Genomic DNA, 21048 nt, shown 5'->3' on the forward strand with positions numbered 1-21048 from the left:
TTATTTTAAAATCTGCGTGTTTTTCTCTGACTATGTATCAATAGACAGCAGGGGCCGGTGCTAGGGTGGGGAGCGCCAGGGAGCAAGAAGCAGGGGTGGGGGGTGGGGGGTATGCTGGGTGGCAGGAGGAGGCAGACTTAGCAAGAACATTTGCTGCCAGTAGTCCACAAAGCAGACAGTCCTCAGCCCTAGTAAATGCTGTCATTTACTTATATATTCACAAATGTCCCGTTCACAAATGTTCCTCTCATCTTCACAACGTCACAAAAACACATTTCCATTTTCCGGATATGGTCATAGAGGCTCAGAGAGGTTAGGGGACTTGCTGGAGGACAAGCTAGGAAGCAGCAGAGTGGGCACACTCCTCGGGGGCTATCCAAGTGCTCCTCAAGTAGGGAAATGCCCAGTTGTTAGGGGTCTCCATGTCCCCAGCATTGTTCCTTCCAGGTCTCATCCTCTGCTCCTACTTGGCCCAAAATTTCCATCTTGAATTAAACAACAAAGGCCAAGAGGCAATTATCTTCAAAAACTCTTTGGGGAACCATGTAATCTGTGAAATTACTCAGAGCAGGGCCATTATCAGAGAGGTTCTGGAAGGCTCTGGCTGGTTGTGAAGAGCCAAAATGTGGGAGTTGGGGGTAGGGGTGGGGAGAGGGTGGAGGCCACACCTTGGGTATCTGGGAATAGCATCAGTGGGACAGGCTGTCCAGTGGGCCCCAGCAGCGTGGGGAGGGGACAGAGGAAGAGAATGTCTAGGAAATCCATCCCCAGCCTGACAGGAGGTGCCAGGCACCGGCCTGTATGCTGGGAGCACCTGGGAGGACCAGCTTCCTAAAGCAGGGGTGACAAAGACATGACTTGGCCCAAGAGGCTACTCACAGGGGACGTCTTTCACGTCACACCTCTAATATTAAAGGAGAAGTAGGACTCATATTTACAATGGCATCATCACCTCGGGTTTTATGGAGGCATTTTTGCTCCATAAACTCACTCTGCTTTCATATAGAGCTTCTCATTTCCTGCTCACAAAGCCAGCTCGGGGGGACTTATAATTATCCTCATTTTATAGTTGGAGAAACTGGCCCCAGAGAGGAAAAGGTGGATGTGCTGGCACAGAGCAGTCCCCAGGCCCGTGCTCCCCTTGCCAGTGTCCAGGACCACCTCTGAGAATAATTCAGGCTGGTCCTTACTACATCGTGCCCACTCCTTTAAAACTCACCTGAGCTTTGTAGGTTCCGTCACTTCCTAGCTTTGCGGCTTGTCAGGTCTTTCAGCCTCTCTTTCTGAGCTGTGAAATCGGGGTAGTCATGATGCTCACCCTGGACCAGCGCTGGTCAACAGGAATATGAGGTCAGCATCGCATGTGACCCACGTACGTAATTTTAAATTTTCTAGTAGTCACCTTTTTAAAAGTTAAAAGAAACAAGTGAAATTCACTTCAAAAAATATTTTATTTAACACGAGATACCCAAAACATTACCCTTTTGATGTGTAGTCAATATTCAAAACATAGTAATAGAATATTTTACCTCATTTAACATACTGAGCCTATGAAACCCTGTGTTTTACTCTCAGGCACATCGCAGTTCAGACTCACTTCAAGTGCTCAGCAGCCACATGTGGCCAGTGACTGCCCAGCCGCACGGCGCGGCGGCCTGCGGGGCGGGAGGACTCGGTGACCCTCCGCGGTGACCGCGTCCTCCTCGCTTTCCTCTGTGTCTCTCTCACACACACAGGCAGGATTTTCCACATTTAAGAGGCCTTTTCAAGAGCTCGAAGCTGCCATGTGACAGTCCAGCCGGAGCACGTCTCCGAGTCCCTCCCAAGCCGACCGGCCTTCTCACACGCACAGGTGAAGGGCCGCCGGCCGCGCCATCCTGGCGTTCCTTGACCACAGCTGCCAGAGGTCCCGGGGTCCCGCTCGTCCCCACGCCTCCCCGCCCCCGGCGTTCATCCTCGCGGCACAGAGTCCCAGGGCCCTGCCCGGACGCAGGAAGCCTCCGCGCACAGCCAGAGGGAGACCCCCCGCAGAGGCGCCTTCAGTTCCGGGCTTCCTGCTCCACCTGGGGTGTCGCCGTCTCTCCCCCGCCCCGGGAGCCGAGGACCCCGTTTGGAGGCAGCCCCTCCCCTCCTTCTGGGACAGGGTCTCTAGCTTCTCTCGGGGGTCCAGAGTGGGTGGTGTGGGGACCGCGACGTGACTGAAGGACCCAGCGCAGGAGTGCGGCCCCACCCGTGGCTCGGGGAGAGCGCGGGCGGCTGGCTGGGCCCGGGGCATCGGCTCCGCCTTCGGCCGCTGGATGCAGGGGCTGGGGGCCCACCTGGGGCCCTGAGGCCGCGGCGACGGGCCAGAACGCCCCCGCACTTCGCACCGCGCCCCGGCTCCCCCTCGCGGTGCCGCAGTCTCCGCCACGCTGAGCCCGCGGCCCCGCCCACCATGACGTCAGCGCGGGCGGGGGCAAGCCCCCCGGTATAAAAGGCGGCGCTGGGGGGGTGGCGGCAGGTCTCCCCGCTGCTCTGCTGAGTCCGGCCAGGCACGCCGCGCGCGCAGCTCCGAGGGCCAGCGCCTCCACCCGCTCCGCAGCCGGCACCATGCGCGAGATCGTGCACATCCAGGCGGGCCAGTGCGGCAACCAGATCGGCGCCAAGGTGGGCGCGCCGCCGGCGAACGGGCCGGGTGGGGTTGCGGGCGGGACCGCGGAACCTTTAGGTTTGGGCTGAGGCTGGGGGCCCAGAGGGTGCTGGCCGGGGCGGGGGCCGGGGCCCGGGGGAGGCTGCGGCGCCCCGGGCAGCTCGAATGGCGATTTCCGCAGCGAGGCCGCCGGGCGGGGCCCAGGAAGCCTCCCAACCTGCCAGGATGCGCGCGGCGACGCAGCTGTGCGTGCCTTTAATCAGGCCCTTTAAATTTCCTTGGACCGCAGCCCTTCTGTGGGACGCCGTTGGCATTCCCCTGGGTGTGTTAGTTTCTGAAATGTGGATCGGGGCTCTGGTCATATTTCTTCAGAAGCTTCATGTGAAATTGTATATTTTTGTATACCATTTGAATGAAATAATGCAATGTCATTGGACTGGCAGATGTTATCGAGGCTTCTCTTCGGGTTATACAGACGAGGGTGTTTAAATTCCCTTACACGGTTACTCGCTAGACGCGATGACAGGTAGCATGAAGGTCTTGTTTCCCCTCTGCGAGGCAGCAGGTGACTGCCCTGGGTGGGACTGTCATGACCCAACGCAGTCGGACACGCAGCACTGGCATGGTGCGTGGGTGTGGGCGGGCGCCTCTACAAGGACGTGGTCTCTTTTAAAACCGCCATATTGCCCCCCAGCCCCCCGCCCCCTTTCCGGCTGCAAATTCACAATGGAGCCTGATGGACGGCTCCTTCACACGGGCTCCCGCCCACCCTTCCCTGCTGTGGTTAGTACCCGGAGGCAAATACGTAGGTCAGTGGCATAAACCCGCACCATCGGAGGGCTGCCCAGGATCTGTGCCAGGAGACATGGATCCCTGCCGGCAGCCTCAGACTGGTGTCCACCTGGTCCTCAGTCCTGCCAGGACCCATCCATCAGCCGGGATGCAGTGACATCAAGCCCTGCCTCAGGTGACAGAGCCCCCCTGCGTCCCTGGCTTCCCCTAGAAGGGCGTCTGCTGTGCCCCCCCTTCTCCAGGGCCCCTCCAGTTTTTCAGTCTAGCGCCATAACATGGCGATGCTCTGTGGATTTCCAAGCCCCTCAGCAGCAGCTGCTGCAGGAGACAGGGCTGCACAGCTCTTTGGTCTTTTCTAGGACTCGTTAACTGTCTGACCACATGGCCGCTGTTCCAAGGACATGCAAAAAAGAAAAGGCCGTCCTTAGTGACATTTGGGATGCCATGCCACAATGGGATTCTTTTTTTCATTTCAGTTCTGGGAGGTCATCAGCGATGAGCATGGAATTGACCCCACCGGCAGTTACCATGGAGACAGTGACTTGCAACTGGAGCGGATCAACGTGTACTACAATGAAGCCGCTGGTGAGTACCTGGTCATTCTAGCCCAGGCAACCTTGCTTTCCATACTGTGCCAAACAGAATGTCCTGGGAACGCACAAATGACAAAGAAATACTACTGCATTTCATTTTAAATGCCAGCTGCTAGAAAATGCTTCCTATGGGTCCTTAAGACTCCTGCATGTTTGCATGGCTAAGCATGCTCAATATCTCCTTTTTCTTAGAAGCAGAAAACCCCTTGTTCTGCCCCTTTGTCTCAGATGCTGGAATTTTCTCTAATGAACTCTGCTGTGAGAGCAGTGTAGAGCACAACCCTGCCTGTGATTCCTTTGCCAACCACAGGTCTAAGTCAGCTCTTGTTCCCTGCAGGTAACAAATATGTACCTCGAGCCATCCTGGTGGACCTGGAGCCAGGCACCATGGACTCGGTCAGGTCCGGACCATTCGGCCAGATCTTCAGGCCAGACAACTTTGTGTTCGGTATGTAGTCATGATCAGCAGGAACTTGCCCCGATGACTCACCTTCTTCCTAACAACCAGGCAGATCACAGTTCTTCCCGTCCAATGCTGAGGTCAGACTGTGTCCACAGAAAGCCCCGAGTCCTGGTCTAACTCCACCCTGTCCATGGGTGGCCGCTTCTCTGGTCAGTCTCTGGACAGCTCAGAGATCAATGTCAGCCCACAGATGGCTGTTCTTGCCCTCCCTTTACAGAGTAGTCTCTGACGGGAAAGAAGAAAGAGCAGGAAAAACTTCAAACAGGGCTTAATAGGATACAGGTAATTTCAAAGGACTAGTGACAACAGGTAACCACTTCAAGGAGCTGATGGCCAATGCCTGCTGACCAGAGGTTTAGACAACTGCTTAGAGCCTGTCTCTCTCGTGACCACATTGTATCTTCACCCTGGCCTGTTTAATTGTACCGATTCTGAGTATGTATAGGATTATCTGTTTTTAATTCTTCTTTGGCAGCTGGCCAGTACAGGGATCCAAACCCTTGACCTTGGTGTCGTAAGGCTGCACTCTAACCAACTGAGCTAACTGGCCAGCCCTTATCTCTGTTCTTAATTTTAAAAGCAGTTGGGTTTTTAAAAATCTATCCTCTTCCTCAACTTGCTTTCTACTTTATTATAATTTCCAGTGTTTCTGAGGGTCACTAACACATAGAAAGATTTTTTATTAGGTAAAAAGTTGGTGTCTAAAAGACAAGAACCTGCCACTCTAAGACTAGTGCTACCTTTTCTCTGTTTTGGTGTCTAATATTCTCCTTTCCCTCTGGCAGGCCAGAGTGGTGCAGGAAACAACTGGGCAAAGGGCCACTACACGGAGGGCGCTGAACTGGTAGACTCGGTCCTGGATGTGGTGAGGAAGGAGTCAGAGAGCTGTGACTGTCTCCAGGGCTTCCAGCTGACCCACTCTCTGGGGGGCGGCACGGGGTCCGGGATGGGCACCCTGCTCATCAGCAAGATCCGTGAGGAGTACCCCGACCGCATCATGAACACCTTCAGCGTCATGCCCTCGCCCAAGGTGTCGGACACGGTGGTGGAGCCCTACAACGCCACCCTCTCTGTCCACCAGCTGGTGGAGAACACGGACGAGACCTACTCCATCGACAACGAGGCCCTGTACGACATCTGCTTCCGTACCCTGAAGCTGACCACGCCCACCTACGGGGACCTCAACCACCTGGTGTCGGCCACCATGAGCGGGGTCACCACGTGCCTGCGCTTCCCGGGCCAGCTGAACGCCGACCTGCGCAAGCTGGCCGTGAACATGGTGCCCTTCCCCCGCCTGCACTTCTTCATGCCCGGCTTCGCGCCCCTCACCAGCCGCGGCAGCCAGCAGTACCGCGCGCTCACGGTGCCCGAGCTCACGCAGCAGATGTTCGACTCCAAGAACATGATGGCCGCCTGCGACCCGCGCCACGGCCGCTACCTGACGGTGGCCGCCATCTTCCGAGGCCGTATGTCCATGAAGGAGGTGGACGAGCAGATGCTCAACGTGCAGAACAAGAACAGCAGCTACTTCGTGGAGTGGATCCCCAACAACGTGAAGACGGCCGTGTGCGACATCCCGCCGCGCGGCCTCAAGATGTCGGCCACCTTCATCGGCAACAGCACGGCCATCCAGGAGCTGTTCAAGCGCATCTCGGAGCAGTTCACCGCCATGTTCCGGCGCAAGGCCTTCCTGCACTGGTACACGGGCGAGGGCATGGACGAGATGGAGTTCACCGAGGCCGAGAGCAACATGAACGACCTGGTGTCCGAGTACCAGCAGTACCAGGACGCCACGGCCGACGAGCAGGGGGAGTTCGAGGAGGAGGAGGGTGAAGACGAGGCTTGAGCTCCTGGCCCATAAGTCGTGTGCACTTAGTGACCTTCTGTTGTCCCCAGCATGGTCTTTCTATGTGTATACTATGGTGCTCAGTTTTGCCTCCGTCAGAAATACACACTGTTGATGTAATAATGTGGAACTCACTTCTGAATTACAGTATTGTCTGTTAATATATCTACACTAATAAAAAAGCATGTGTATAAAACCGTGACGGCTTTATTCTCACTTCAAATCATTTTTATTCTTTCACTAAATGTTTTACGTATAAAGTTTCAGGGTTTAATTTTAAGTGGCATAGAATTCCTGCTTTAGTGGTTTTAATTAATAGCATCCCTACCCTTTTAGTAGGAGAGAAGAACATACACTTTTTTTCATCTTCAGGGCCCCAAAGCATGAAATTAAGGGATCTCTGAAAAGTGATCCAGGAGTGGAGACTGTCCTTGGGATAAGGCAAAGCTTCTTACCTTATTTGCTGCTGTTCCAGATACTCTATGCATCTGTACAACTGAAGACCTTTGGTTAGGACTGTCTTCTGTTTCTCCACTTCTCTTTGAGCAATGTGATAAATAGAAATAGAAAGGTAAATGAAGCTCATACCTCTCAGATAACAGGTACAGTGTAAATTCAAGATGTCCTAAAATGGCAAACATCAACACTACAAATGTTCTACCTAAAATTTATTTGAAAGTAAATTATGGCAGGAATTTATTTTTTAAGATAATGGTAGAAATTCACAATTTAATGTTCAGAAATCAGATTTAATTTTTGTAGATAGTGAAGCTAGAGCTCTTTTCAATATGTCAGATTATAGGGAGGGGCAGAAAGCATGGGAAGGAGGTTAGCTGAGGTGTGACACAGGGAGGGAGGTTTAAAGGCATCAAGGTAACACAGTACCATGATCAAGCCCATGGTAAGGAGCCACCAAGACTAGATGCTTCCGGGATACTTTCACCGTAGGAAGTCTTCTGCTAACTTGTTGAATTCATCTGCAAAGCGTAAATGCAGGTTATGTTTGCCTTCTGGCATCAGATGCAACCTAAAAAAGAAAAAAGTGTTTGATCAATGACACATTTAAAAACCTCTTACCTTCCCCAATATTTCATAAAACTCTAAAATGAAAAACTGCCTCATTTTTTCCCATGACTGCTACTGGGAGGAAAATGTAAGGTAACAGCACCAACCTTCCATGAGTACAGACACGCATGAAACCCCTCAGAGGTGATGAGCACCCTGGAGGCGACTGTGAGGCACCAACCTCACAGCAACAGACGCGCATTACAGTTACAATCACGTCAGGAAACAAATGGTTTGACGGGAAAACTGACAGTGGGTCAGGTGATCTGGTGGTTACTTTTAAAAAGTCCATTTTAATGAAGCTGATTTGAAAAGAGAAGGTTGGGAAGATAAGAAAGGGCAGAACTCATGGGGTGGGGCAGGTGAGTTTCTTGGGGCATCTGTGTAGTGGGAAAGTGAAGATTGCAATTTGCAGCCACCACCAGTTTGCTGGCCTCAGTTCTGGGTCGCTCTATCACATTGGGAACACTGAACAAGTGAGTCTGAACATGAGCCACCAGCCAAATGGGGAAGCCCGTAGTCCTTTGGGGACGGCGTTGGCAGTTCTGTGCCCGGCGGGCACTTCTGCAGCTGCCACAGTTGCACACCTCACAGTCCTTGCAAGGCTTCTTCCTTTCCATAGGATTTTGGTCAAATGGGACTGGTTTGCAATTTATCTATCAAAGGCAGCCTTCTCTCAGTTCTATATTTTATTGGTTAGCTATAAAAGTATAGATATAGTAAAAGTTTTAAACAAAGCTTCCAGGATGTGAGCACAAGTTCAAGCCATTTTGTCTACAATGAAATTGGACATTAAAATGACTGCACTGGGGCATGCCAGTTACCACACTGCCTAATTTTCTGATCTTTCAACACCGGGCGTAAGAGCTCTCATGTGCTGGGCACTTGGGAGGACTGTGGGGAAGGGGGATGTCCCTGCAGGACGCTGACTCTCGTGACTCAGCCATGTCGGGCGCGGGGATGGGGCAATAAGATCATCACCTTGAAAGGAAGAGATACAGTTGGCATCTTTCTGAGGTGCTTGGAAAGTTAATAACGCTATTAAGGATAACTAGAACATTCTAAATTCAATTTTAATGTTGTTCAGAAAAGGAGGATTAGCTGCATCAACCCCAAAGGTAGGATCCCAGTTGCCCGACAGAAGGAACAGGCTTGCAGAGATGCTGAAGGCCTCCATTTTTAGGAGGCAGAAAAAAAGCAACTACCAAGGATGCTAAGGGTCATGGGAGGGCATGCCTAGGTAAAATGCATCCCCCAATCTGCACTAAGCTGGATTTTCAGGCAGGGAAACCCGGACCTGCCAAACTTGAAGTCCTCTACCTTGTTTTCACAATATACTCGTTCTGATAAGGAAGGAAAGACACCAGCTGTGAATCCCTTCTTTTTAGCCATTCAGTGCTGTCCGTACTCTTCCTATAGGAATCTCTAGATCTTGGGGAAGTAAAAACTAGGTTTCCTTTATTAAAAATATGGGATAAAGAAAACTGTTCTTGACACCTTTCTGGAGTCATTTCAAGGTCCTTTGTACACCTTCCTCCTACAGGTCTGACATAGGATTTATTATATCTAAAACCTACTTGTGTTCCTTCTTGGGATAAGCAGCATAATGATCAGATGTAAATATCAGCTGTCAAGGCAATGCAGCCACCATGTCTGCCCTGGATTCTCACCCAAATAAGCAAAGGATCTAATCACTTGTTCCATGGAGAGTGGTTTTCAAACAACCACATTCTCCAGGAAAATTAGTAGGAAGCCCCTCACTGCTAAACATATGGCACAGGTGGGAATGAGGGGGCTTCTGAGAGGGTAAACACAGGTTCCTATTTGCTAGGGCAGATTCCTCATTCCATCTGGCTCCTTCACAAAAAGAGATCTTTTGAGGCATGCAAAGCTGTCTAATCCCATGGTATAAATTCAGTGGTTACTTTACCTCTGCTTGATAAAGTCCTGCTGGGTCAAGGTGGCACAAGTGAGACGCTGGCCTCATGATGCTGGTCTCTTTCCTCATGTGAACCTTTTCCAGCTTTCACAGTAAAAGGCCATGAGTGAGGTGCCGCAGCACACTTGCACTTTGGATCAACGTGATAAAACTCTAAATTATTTATGAACCCATAAAGTAAAGCTGCCAGTAAGTCTGTGAGCACTTTTGTTTCAAGTGGAAGCCAAAGCAGGCTGGTTGCTGCTACCAGAATCTCTTCCATTATGAAACTGGAGCAATGAGGCTGATGGGGAGGCTTTCAGGCATTCCTTTTGAGGCCATTCTAACCTGGTTGTCATCAACAGCCCCTTTATATTCAGAAATTAAACGTTTTATTTTTTCTTTCTGCTCCTTCTAGAAAATGCCACCTAGGAAAGAGGTAACAATGGGTGAACCACAGGCTCCTTCCAGAGGTAAAGCCTGGGGGAGCAGGCCCTCAGCCCATGCCCTGGCCAGCGGGCTCTCCCCTCTCAGCCTGATGGCCGGCCGCCCAGGCACTTGAGAATGGGGGACAGACTTCTCATAGAAAAGCTCCTTTTCTCAAATGCAACCATGTCTCAAGCATAGAAAGAAAGAAAACTGCCTCAGAGGCTGCTTTTTTGGCAATGCTACAGATTGGAGCAGGATACTGCTGGGAAGTCAGGTTCTGCTGAATTGATGCTTTAAATGGTACGTGCAGGATGAAGCCCTTCCGAGCCTGCTGGGACTACAGGAACGTGGCCAGGGCCTCTGACCGCAGTGAGCATCTCCTTCCTGTGGTGGCTGGATGTAGGTTGGAGGTGCCATCACAGGGTGAAACGCAAGGGCTTCATGGAGTCAGGACATGTCTGGTCTAACCAGTGTGGGATCTACCCTGGCAAGTTATATCATCTCCCTAAGCCACAGTTCCTCACCTGGAAAATGGGGATAGTAATAGTATTTCCCTATGGGATTATTCTGAGGATGAAATGAGATCATGCTTTTAAGGTACGCAGCACAAGGTCTGTGTGCACACAGTAAGCACTTAATAAATGTCTGCTATTATTTTATTCTTCTATTGTATTGCACTTCATGGTGTGCAAAAGTCTTTAGGAAGGTTCTACTTATGTGCAGCATATTAAAGGAATGCTCCAACTTGGGAGCAGTTTCTTTATACTTGTTGGCTAACATAATACCTCCAATCGAAAGATCTGTCCCTTCTGAGAGTTTCTACAAAATGTGGTGGGAAAGATTTGTCTAGAATGGGTCAGATCCCTCTCGTTTTGAACTGCAAAAGACTTGACTTTGTAAACACTGGCTAATTCTATTTGCCGTTAATCCTGTAATATGACCACAAGCAGAGTCTGGAGCTGTTTTCCCCTCTGCCTGAGCAGCCAGTGGGCAGAGAGGAGGCTCTAAAGTGGCACCGGGAGGGCGGATGGTGAGTGGTGGGGCAGGGCCCTGGGGCATTAGGAGAGAGGGGCACTCACTGCCGGCCAGGCTGGAAGTGTCCAGAAGTGGAAGCTGCAGCGCCGCCCTCCTTCTACCCTAATGCCCTGGCCTCACTTTTCTAGAGCTGAAAACGAATCTTTGTCACTAGTATGAATCCTGTTCACCTAGGTCAACTGATGTCACTCCAGCTAGTGGACAGCTCCTACTGGCTGGCCTAGTGGCCAGACCTGAAAAGCCAAGGAAGCCACAGAAAAGGCCCTTTCCTCCTCCTGTCATCAGACAGAGGACAGTATCCAGTCCATTACCTAGATGGCTCGGTCTCCCCCTCACAGCTGGCCTGCCTGCACACTCTCTGCAAGCCCACCACAAGGCCAAGACCCTTGTGGACAGAAGCAGGCACCCAGTGTGATGGTTAATTTTATATATAAAATTAAAACTTGACTGGGCCATGGGGAGCTCAGTATTTGGTCAAACATTATTCTGGATGTGTCCGTAAGTGTGTTTATGGATGACAGTAACATTTGAATCAGTAAGCTGAGTAAAGCAGACTGTCCTCCCTAATGTGGGTGGGCCTCGTTCAATCTGTTGAAGGCCTGAATAGAACAAAAAGGCTGAGTAAGAGGGTCTCTCTCCTGCCTGATGGCCTTCAAACTCGGATATCAGCTTTTTCCACCTTTGAACTCCAGCTGAAGCATCACCTCTTCATGGGTCTCAAGCGTGCTGGCTTTCAGACTAGAACTAACTATACCATCGCCTCTCGTGGGTCTCAGGCAGCTGGACTTAGACTGGAATTACACCATCGCCTCTCCTAGGTCTCCAGCTTGTTGATTCACCCTGCGGATCTTGAGACTTGTCAGCCTCCATAATTGTGTGAACCAATTCCTTATAATAAATCTCTTTCTACACACACACATTCCGTTTCTCTGGAGACCCCTGATCTGCCCTACACTAGTACTACTATGATACTAATAATGCTACACTAATACTGCTAATTCTACACCTACAGTAATAATGGTCCTGAAAGCTGGGGCAGAGGGCAATCTGCCCTACTTAATATCAAGCTATACCCTGATGCCTCCTGGGGGCCCTTCTCACCTGAACCCACACTGGCATTCCATCCACAAAAGCAGCAGCTACCATGTGTTGAGCTCTTACTAAGTCTTAAATGTACAAATACCTCCTCATTCATTCCTCAAAAAAATTCTTTGAGATGATAGGTATCATCATTTCCATTTTACACATGAGGAAACAGTACAGAAATATCATGTGCAGTGCTCAATGGCACAGTTAGGGACCAAGCCAACCCTCGAACCTGGGTCTGTCTGAGTCCCCTGCTGGTGCCCTTAACCTCACTGCTATGAATGTTGCTCAGGAACCCAAAATACCAACGCTGGTCTCCAGGCAAGATGCCGTTCCCCACCTCTCCCTTTTAGCTGACACAAACCCAAGGTGCCAACTCTTTGCACACACAGCCTTCACCCCTGGGTTCTTTCCTGCCTGGCCTGGCCCCAGTGCCTCGGCCCATCCCTAGAGACTCGCCCTCTGCATGCCTCCTGCTCTCGCCTTCTCTTTCTTTGAGCACGCACCGGGCACTTGAAGATGTTCTGGACTACTTCCTGGGATTGGGCTAAAGCGTCCAACAGGAAGAGTGTTAGATTCACTTGCTGGCAGCTGTAAAAAGGCATGGACAAGGAGCCACGTGACCTCAGAAAGATGAGTGACTGTAGGGTGAGGTGGAGTCAAGGAAGTCTCACTGAGGAGCAGTCCTCTGAGCTGAACTGAAGGAGCGGTGCATTGGGCCAGGCCACAGAAGGAAGGGATGAAGGGATCGGGGGGGAGTCCAGCAAGGGCCCAGTCCTCTGCACCTGGTCTGAAATCGGACACGGAACTCTGCTGGGCCTCTAATTCCTGAGAGCTGAGCACCTCCTCGGAAATACGTTATGGGCTGAATTGTGTCCCCCCAGATTAATATGGTGAAGTCCTAACTCCCAGTACCTGAGAGTGTGACCTTATTTGGATATGGAGTCCTTAAAGAGGTAATTAAGGTAAAATGAGGTCATAAGGATGGGCCCTCATCCATTATGACTAGTGTCTTCAAAAGAGGAGGAGATCTAGACACAGGTTCAGAGAGATGTGTGAAGATACAGGGAGAAGACACAATCTACAAGCCGAGGAGAGAGGCCTTAGGAGAATAACCCTGCCAACTCCTTGATTTTAGACTTCCAGAACTGTGAGTAAATACACCTCTGTCTTAGATAAGCCCCCCAGTCTGTGTACTTTGTGACAGCAGCCCTAACTCACTAATAAACACCGTAGCGCACATGCAGCTTGACCCAGCCATGCAGTAACATTCTCTCCTATCTCCCAGGGCCCACCCATCTCGACTCCAGAGTCCAAGGGGTGCAACCTGTGCTCAGCAAGAACTTTCTAGATGCAGCTGGGGTTGGCCTCGTGGGTGATGCCATGCCTGGGACCAGGGACACCCACACAAAGTCTGGCAAGTCAGGCAGGGGGAGGGCTGGGCCAGGGCAGCAGGGCCCGAGGGCAGGGTCTGCTTCCCACCCTGCTGTCATCAGAGCAGCTCATATTTTGTATTTCATATCTCAGACTTCTGCATAAGAGTTTGTTAGGAGAGGGGTTCAACTGCCTAAAAACAAATTTTTAAAACAGTGAAATTGAATGATCTCTAAGGCCTCTTTGATTCCAAGAGATTCTATTATTCTCCTACAAAGAAAGGAAAGAGAAAGAGACAAAATAACTCCTGAGACAGGAAAGGCAGTTTGGTATCTGTATTACACACAGTACGTATTTCTTGGTAAAAATCTGTGAAGGGACAGATTGTGCCTTTAAGTCTAATTAAAAATGCACCTGGCAAGACAAGGAAATGCCTGCTGATCGGAAGCCTGTGCACTGAGTTGCTTCCCTGTGTTCAGACAGCCTGGTGCACAGAACCATAGGAGACTGTGGTACTCAAGGAATCTGCCTTCCTTTTGCGAAGCCCAAATAAACTAACCAGCCCAACATAAAGGGCTTCTTTAGCAGAGGAAGGCAGTGAGTGGAAAATACCAGCCAGTTTTGGACAAGCATTGCTTACAACACTTTACCTTCAACCTATCTGTTCCAGAGAATATTCCTCTAAGAAAATGTCCTTCCAGAAAACAGTCTACTGAAAGAATTAACATCTGCATGGTAATGGTATGTTTTTCTCCCATATTGATGCATTTTGTTGCTAGGAGATGGGTCTGGAACAGAATTCCTAAATTAAACTTTCCTGCAGACTGGCTTTTATTGAACCTGGCTCTTCAGGGGAACACACTGCATTTACCGTGCCTGTCGGTGTGAAAAAACCTGATGTTTCTGAAGCTGGGAGACAATTAACCAGGTCACCTAGAATATTATTCCAGGCATCTTACCATCATAGTAAGAGTATGTTTATGAGAGGCAGCTGTGATGTGGTGGAAACACACTATATTAGGAGAAAAACAATCTAGGATTTGTCATTTTACTAGCTATGCAACCTTGAAAAATTGCTTAATACCCTCTCAGCTTTGATTTCTCATATCTTTAAAATGGATAATTTTTTTCATTGTTTGTCATGAAGTATAATTAGACATTGTATGTAAAATAATTTTTAAAATATAAAATGCTATATGGAAACATCACCTTGTACACTGTAAATGCTAAGATTGTATAGATTATATAGAAAACTTTCAGAAGGATTAATAAAAAAGTATACTACTTGAATTTTAGTATTATAATTTTATTAAACTTGAGTATAAAAATACCTTTTATTGGCTACTAAATCAATTTAAGCTTTATGTCCATCCACAGTGTAATCCTAACCTAACTTCTACCTTTATTCCTCACTTTATGTTCCAGCCAAACGGATTATTCATTATACATGATCATGTATATTTTTTGGATTCATGATGGAAATGATACAGGAGGAAATATGTGGAGTAAAAAGATGCCTTTTAATTTTAAAAAATGCTATATGGGTACAGGAATTATAAATGTTTATGGTAATTGTATTTATTATAGAATAAGAAACATTTTCCCCACATTTAAAAATTCTCAGAGGAATCTGTTGTTTAATACAGCATGTTAGAGAGTCTGACTGGGAGGCAGTGGAGCTGCTTCTGTGCCTGCTGTCCCTGCTGGGTGGCAAGGCTTTGAGGACAGGGACCACTAACAACCATGTTGAGCAGTGCTGGCCCTCAGGAGGCATCAGAAATTGGCTTCTGGAGGGAAAGTGGTGAGGGAGGGAAGATTTTCTTAGGTCACTAATAAAATCCAATTTCAAAAGAACTTCATAGAATTCTGAAGACATACTGAGTAATTCAGAGATGTCCAAAATGCATATATAGTCTCCGAAGGGGTCCATACTCACTTGAATATTTTCTATACGTTTGTTTAAGGGTCACACCCCATTCTCACCTCCAGGATATGCATCTGCTGCATGTAAAGGAGGTGATGAATTTATTCAACTCTGAATTTCCATCCTGATAAAAGTACTGGCAAAAGCTGGCCCTTGTGTCAGCCAAAGTATCTAAAATATAAATTTCTATTACATACAAAAATTGATGGGATTGAGTAACAGAATTTCTGCTGGCATATCTTATAAGGTTTTCTGACGTCTAAGGTCAGTTGGCAGAAATAAAGATAAAAAGAACAAGTGATATATGCCTGCATTTTAATTGATGGAGCCACCAACATGGCTTGGTATACGTTGGTGTTTTGTGCTTCGGAATATGGGTTTCTCATTATGGTGTGACATATTTAAGGCTGAAATAACATGAAAAGTTTACAAAATAATTTTAAGTGGGAAAAAAAGGATTCAGAGTTGAATATAGAATGATATCTATGTACAAAAGTGCTAATAATGATAGTAACTAAATGGGTTGCAAGCAATGGGTAATTCATTTTCTTTTTTCGGTTTTCCAAATTTTTTTACTGAGTAGACAGTGCTTTCATATAACAAAAAACTGAACTGGAAATTTTCAAATTATATGAAATCATTTCAGTTTACAGTGGTTGATATAAATCTAAACTGTCACCAATGTTAGAGAATTTAGTACCTATTAGCACATTTGTCATTTGCTATGACGAGAGACATTTATCTGAGAGCACCTTCCCTTCCTATTATTGGTCACCCACAGTTCAGGGCTCCTGTCCTGCAGGAGTCCATGGTATCCAAAATATAGCAGTACTATTTACCGACATTAGCAAAATGGGGCAGGGATGTGCACCCTAAAATCCCAACTCGTACTGCTCCTTGTTCTTCCTGTAGCTTCTCCCATTTACTTGATGCTTCCAGGGCAGGGAATGCCGATGTGGTGCCTGCACTCACCGTGACCCTCGCACATGCTTGTGTATGAAGTCGGCATGAAAACGCGGGACCAGAAGATCCTTCTCACCATGCAAGATCAAGGTGGGGCACTGGACCAGGGGCAGCAAGTGCCGACAGATGCCACCTGAAAGACAGCAGCACGAGGACCTGCTTTAGTGCAGCCGTGCTCCAGGCGAGGAGACAGAGAACTTGGCAAGTCATGTCCCCCACCGGACCTCAGTTTCCCTGTCTGTGAAAACAGTGTTCTGGATTTGACCATGCCTGGTCTTACTTCCAGCTCTAATGTTCTTTGGATTTCCTTTTCCCTTTCTCTGCTGTTTTTTGTTTGTTTGTTTTTAAACTCGAGTAGTAAACAAGCAGCTTTGCCCAATTTAAATTCATATTGCATGTAAAATAGTGGGAAAATCAAAGACCCCATAACTCTTTATATTGCATGGGGCGGTTCTTGACAGCTGGATATTATGTCTCCGAGCCCTCAAAGCTTATGTGCCTCGCAAGAAGTACAATTCACAGGTGGTGGAGAAGCTTCTCTTCATCACTTGTGCCTCTGTGACACTCCTGACTTACATACTTTTGAGAGACTGACTGACTTTAGGCCCTAATCCCGTTTATAACATTGTTTCTAAGGCTATCATCACAGCACCATCTGGGCTCCAGTCCCTGCACTGCACTTCCTGCCTCTGTGAAATCCTGGTGTTTCCGTAACCACTTTGAGCTTCAGTCTCACACAGGGGCAGTTGTCCCCTAGGGCTGTCGTGAGGCTAAAGAGAGAGCCTGTCTAAGGTTCCTGGCTTCCTCATCCTCCCTTCCTTCTCTGCCTGGGTGGAGAGGAGAGTGCGGCAGCTCACTGAGAACGCTGGGGGCCTGAGCCCAGGCCGCTCCCCTGCTCTTCAGTGGAGGATCGCTGCCTGCTAAAGGAGAAGGGGACCTGTTGACTGTTAATTACTTCTCTGGGTCTCTGAAGCTTCCCTCTCCTGTCCCTGGGAGGACACACACCCGCCAATTATAGAATCAAATGATGGTGATTAAAGCCAACGTTACTGAGTGCTCGCTATGTGTCAGGAGGTGTTTCAACATTTCACACCTGTGAAACACTTAGCGTAGTTACATGTTTTAACTCATTTAATACATAAACTTACTTGAAAATTAAGAACTTTTATAACAACGGTAATAACAACCTTTTATTAGACACTTTGTACTTAGTTCTATACCAAAGCAGAACATATATTATCTCATTTAATCCCCACAACAACTTTATGAGGTAGTTATTAGTATTTCCAGGTCACAGACAGGAAACTGAAGCTTAGAGAAACCAAGTCATCTGCCCGAATCCATTCTAACAGCAAGCCAAGCGGCAAAGCCAGAATTCAAACCCAGGCCTGTCTCACTCCAAAGCTGGGCAATTAAGCACTATGCTAAACTGAGTGTCCATCAGTGTGAGGGCACAGTAGTGAACAGAAAGCTCTGCCAAACTGGCACAGAAGCAAGACAAGCTATTAACAGTCCCGCTGTGAGATGATTTACACACTGTTAGGTCCTCTGTACCATGATGTATTTTTGAATTGCCGATTTAACTCTATTTCTGTCTTTGAATCTTCCAATCTTTCCACTGATCTCTTTGATAAAACATAAAAGTTTACATTTCACAAACGTGCGCTCTTTAATGGAGAACTATCTCAAACACTACTCTATGGTATCTTTGTTTTAATAGCAGAGGGAAACACATTTCAAGGACCTGTTCCTACGGGTGCACACTGCCTTTGAACAAGATCATTATAAGGCATGCATTTGCTGTTTTGAACTTAAACCAGAAAAGTAACATTTCCAAAAGAATTTTTCATTGTGCAAGTTTTGATAGATGACTCATGCTGGAAATGATTACCTAACAGATCAAATTGGTCCTTCGATCACAACCAATTTATGACAATGTGCTCCAAGATCAGATCATAGCTACTCTATTCTTTCAGCAATTAAAAGGATGTTTGAGAGATTACAAACATAAACAGCTGTACAAAAATAGACTTTAAGTTAGAATTTTTCTTAAAGATGTCAGTTTCTTAAGGTTAATGGAAATCTTGTTAAGTTTTCAGATAAAGGGAGGGAGACTTCTGTTCATGGCTGAGGTCATATAACTTAGCTCTGAAGATGGAAAAATAACTGAGCCCTCTCTTCTTCATATGGATTCTGCTGGTGTTGAGGATCATAACAGACTTCCTCCTTTCTTCTACTAACAGAGGATGTAGAGGGATGACACATTTAAATGTGTAAAAAAGGAAAAAATATTGTCTATATTGTGGCTTGTTTTTGAATGACCCATTCTGGAATTAGAAAACAAACTATTCGAAGCTCATGGAGAATTATTTTGTCATCACACAAAGGATTAGAAGGAAAAAGAACAATTTGCTATTACAGACTCAATAATACATGCAGGAATACATGCTCCTTTACACATGCAGTCCTGTCTCTAGTTTAGGCAGGTTTATTATACAAGACTTTGTATTGTATACAATAACTAGTATTCCCTGTGCACACATCAGTGTGGAAGGATAACGGGTGGATTCATTAATCATGAAGGAATTCTGGAACATCAGGGGAGGAATTCAAACATTCTCTCTAATAGACAAAGGAACCATTAAATAGTCCATGCAACCTACCATCTGGTAGATGTGTGAACTGTCTTATGCCATCCACCCACTTATCACAGGTTTTGGCAAAGTAGTCATACCCATACAGGGCTTCTAGTGGCTTCCTTGTCCTCTCACTCCATTTAGAAACATCTCGAATGCCTGAAAAACAGAAGTGTAGATGAGGATAGGTTTGGTCTCATACTAAAGTACTATCTTTAAATATTCCAAGCACAGGCCACTTGCAAGTCCTTATACTCACTGTTCCATCTGCCTGGAATGCCCCCTGGCCCCTGGCCCTGGGTGTTCACGTGGTTCACTCTTTAGGCATCCAGGTCTCTGCTCAAATGTCGGTGACCTTCCTGACCTCTGCTCAGCACTCATCACTGCTTTGCAGGGTCTTCTGTGTCCACGGCTGACTGTCTCCTCCCACCAGGATGCGCCCCTGTGTAAGGGGCGTGGCTCGGCTTCCCACTGTGCTCCAAGGCCTAGACCGGTGTCTCCCACAACACAGGCCCACAAGAAATACTTACTGAGTGAATGAAATGAGACCTGCACTTAATGCTTTCTGTTAAAGGTACAAAAGAAAATATTCCTTTAATTAGGGCTGCCTGAGTAAGAGTGACATCATTTATAAAGCAGTTTTTTCCTAAATTGCATTTTTATGTACATTGAGAAATGCATACAGATTATTCATTCTAATTTCTGCTACTGAAGAAACGGGTATAAAAGACTATCTGCTAATTTCAAACTGTATTATAAATGACTCACTGGTAGGAAAGAAAGACTAGCTAGAAACTGCTTTTAAAATGAATCAACAAATGCAATTACTTAGCCCCATCTTTTCTGTATTTCTTTCAACACACTGTGATAATTTAAAGATTCTAATGCTCTTGAGCATATTAAATATTGTTTATTGAGATCTTGTAATACAGCACTTCTGCTAAACCATACACCTGAAAGACAACATGACACTAATGACATGAACTCATATAGAATAATAACCTACACAAGGCTCTGGATAGTGCCAGGCGCTTGGAAGGCACTAAGTATGTACTCAGTGAACTGACATAGCTAAATGGAGGAAAAACTGCTATTTATGACTACGAATGCCTTCTGAGGAGGGTGGATCCCCTCACAGGAAGGTGACTGCCTCTGTTGCTGCTGATTGGTTTAAATATGCAGAGGTAAGCCTGAGTGCAACACTGGAAATGAACCTACTGTCCACCAGTAAAAGAATGGGTAAATAAAACCTGACATATCTGCCCAATGGAATACAACAATGAAAAGCAATGAACTGCAGCTCAGAAATGAATGAGTCTCAGAAATATAAAGTGCAGGGGCCGGCCTGTGGCTCACTCGGGAGAGTGTGGTGCTGATAACACCAAGTCAAGGGTTAAGATCCCCTTACCGGTCATCTTTAAAAGAAAAAAAAAAAAAAAAGAAATATAAAGTGCATAGAAGATGATACACGGTATGAAATCATTTCTGTAAAGCTCAAAAACAAACTATACATTGTTTAGGGACATAAGCATATAACAAAACTGTTTTCGAAAAGACACAAGGCTGATTTGCAGGGCTCAGGCTGGGGTTGGGGTGGGCTGGGGAGAAAGAACACAGATACAAATGTGTCAGCAGCAATCGATCCTGAGTAACCTGGTGGGTTCATGGGTGTCATAATTCAGACATGTCACAGGGGTTGCATTATACATGTTACATATTATTAATAAAAAACTTAAAAATCAATTAGGAAAAAAAAGTTGCTTGTGATGTGAAGGCCCAGACCTTTTAAAAACTAAGTTGGCTGATGTTCAACAAGAAGATATTTTTCTTGCTAAAACAAAGTCTTTGTCATGGGACAGGCAAGAGATCCTTTAAATGAATTAACTCAGTAAAAGCGGGCATTTGGAGCAAGAGGTATCTATGGGAATGTCAAATCTGGGGGAAGGCTTTGGACTCCCACAGGAAATAGTATTTAAATCTCAAGGGGCAAAAGAATCCAGCTGTAGCTGGGGTAAGCCAAATGTTCATATCAAACACAGGCTTAGAAGTCAGAATGCCTGGGTTTGAATCCCAGCCCCAGCACTTAATAGTTCTATGACACTGAGAAAGTTGCTTAACCTCTCCAGGTCACAGTTTCCTCAACAGAAAAATGAGAATTAAAACACCACTCTGGAATAAAAAGTAAGTTAACACATGAAATATGAAATATGCTAACAACAGTGCCTGACATATAACAAGCATTCAAAAATATTCTTTGTATTTATATATTTACTTCTGCTAATTTACTTTAAGAGG

The 21048-nt window shown here is 47.0% G+C and overlaps 2 protein-coding genes across 2 annotated transcripts in view; one reads left to right on the forward strand and one right to left on the reverse strand.

Moving 5' to 3' along the window:
* The first annotated feature begins 2502 nt into the window (after positions 1-2502).
* LOC134377576 (tubulin beta-2A chain) lies at positions 2503-6514 on the forward strand. The gene is made up of 4 exons (XM_063096072.1): positions 2503-2646; positions 3898-4006; positions 4352-4462; positions 5263-6514. The coding sequence occupies exons 1-4, from the start codon at positions 2590-2592 to the stop codon at positions 6321-6323; spliced, it is 1338 nt and encodes a 445-aa protein (XP_062952142.1). The 5' UTR covers positions 2503-2589; the 3' UTR covers positions 6324-6514.
* Positions 6515-6978: 464 nt separating this feature from the next.
* Positions 6979-21048, reverse strand: part of BPHL (biphenyl hydrolase like) — a 29530-nt gene continuing 15460 nt past the window's right edge. Inside the window, exons 5-7 of the mRNA XM_063097635.1 lie at positions 18781-18912; positions 16127-16250; positions 6979-7350 (exon numbers count right to left, since the gene is read on the reverse strand). Of these exons, the coding sequence (XP_062953705.1) occupies positions 7263-7350; positions 16127-16250; positions 18781-18912 (344 nt within the window). The 3' untranslated portion in view covers positions 6979-7262. The remainder of the gene's footprint in view (positions 7351-16126; positions 16251-18780; positions 18913-21048) is intronic.

This window comes from Cynocephalus volans, chromosome 5 (genome assembly GCF_027409185.1).
Source record: "Cynocephalus volans isolate mCynVol1 chromosome 5, mCynVol1.pri, whole genome shotgun sequence".
NCBI classification, from domain to species: Eukaryota; Metazoa; Chordata; class Mammalia; order Dermoptera; family Cynocephalidae; genus Cynocephalus; species Cynocephalus volans.

Bases quoted from the DNA above. Each gene is read 5' to 3' on its own strand.
- LOC134377576 (XM_063096072.1), top strand. From the start codon at position 2,590: ATGCGCGAGATCGTGCACATCCAGGCGGGCCAGTGCGGCAACCAGATC. The intron at 2,647-3,897 runs GTGGGCGCGCCG...TTTTCATTTCAG, and splicing joins GCAACCAGATCGGCGCCAAG to TTCTGGGAGGTCATCAGCGA. The intron at 4,463-5,262 runs GTATGTAGTCAT...TCCCTCTGGCAG, and splicing joins GCCAGACAACTTTGTGTTCG to GCCAGAGTGGTGCAGGAAAC.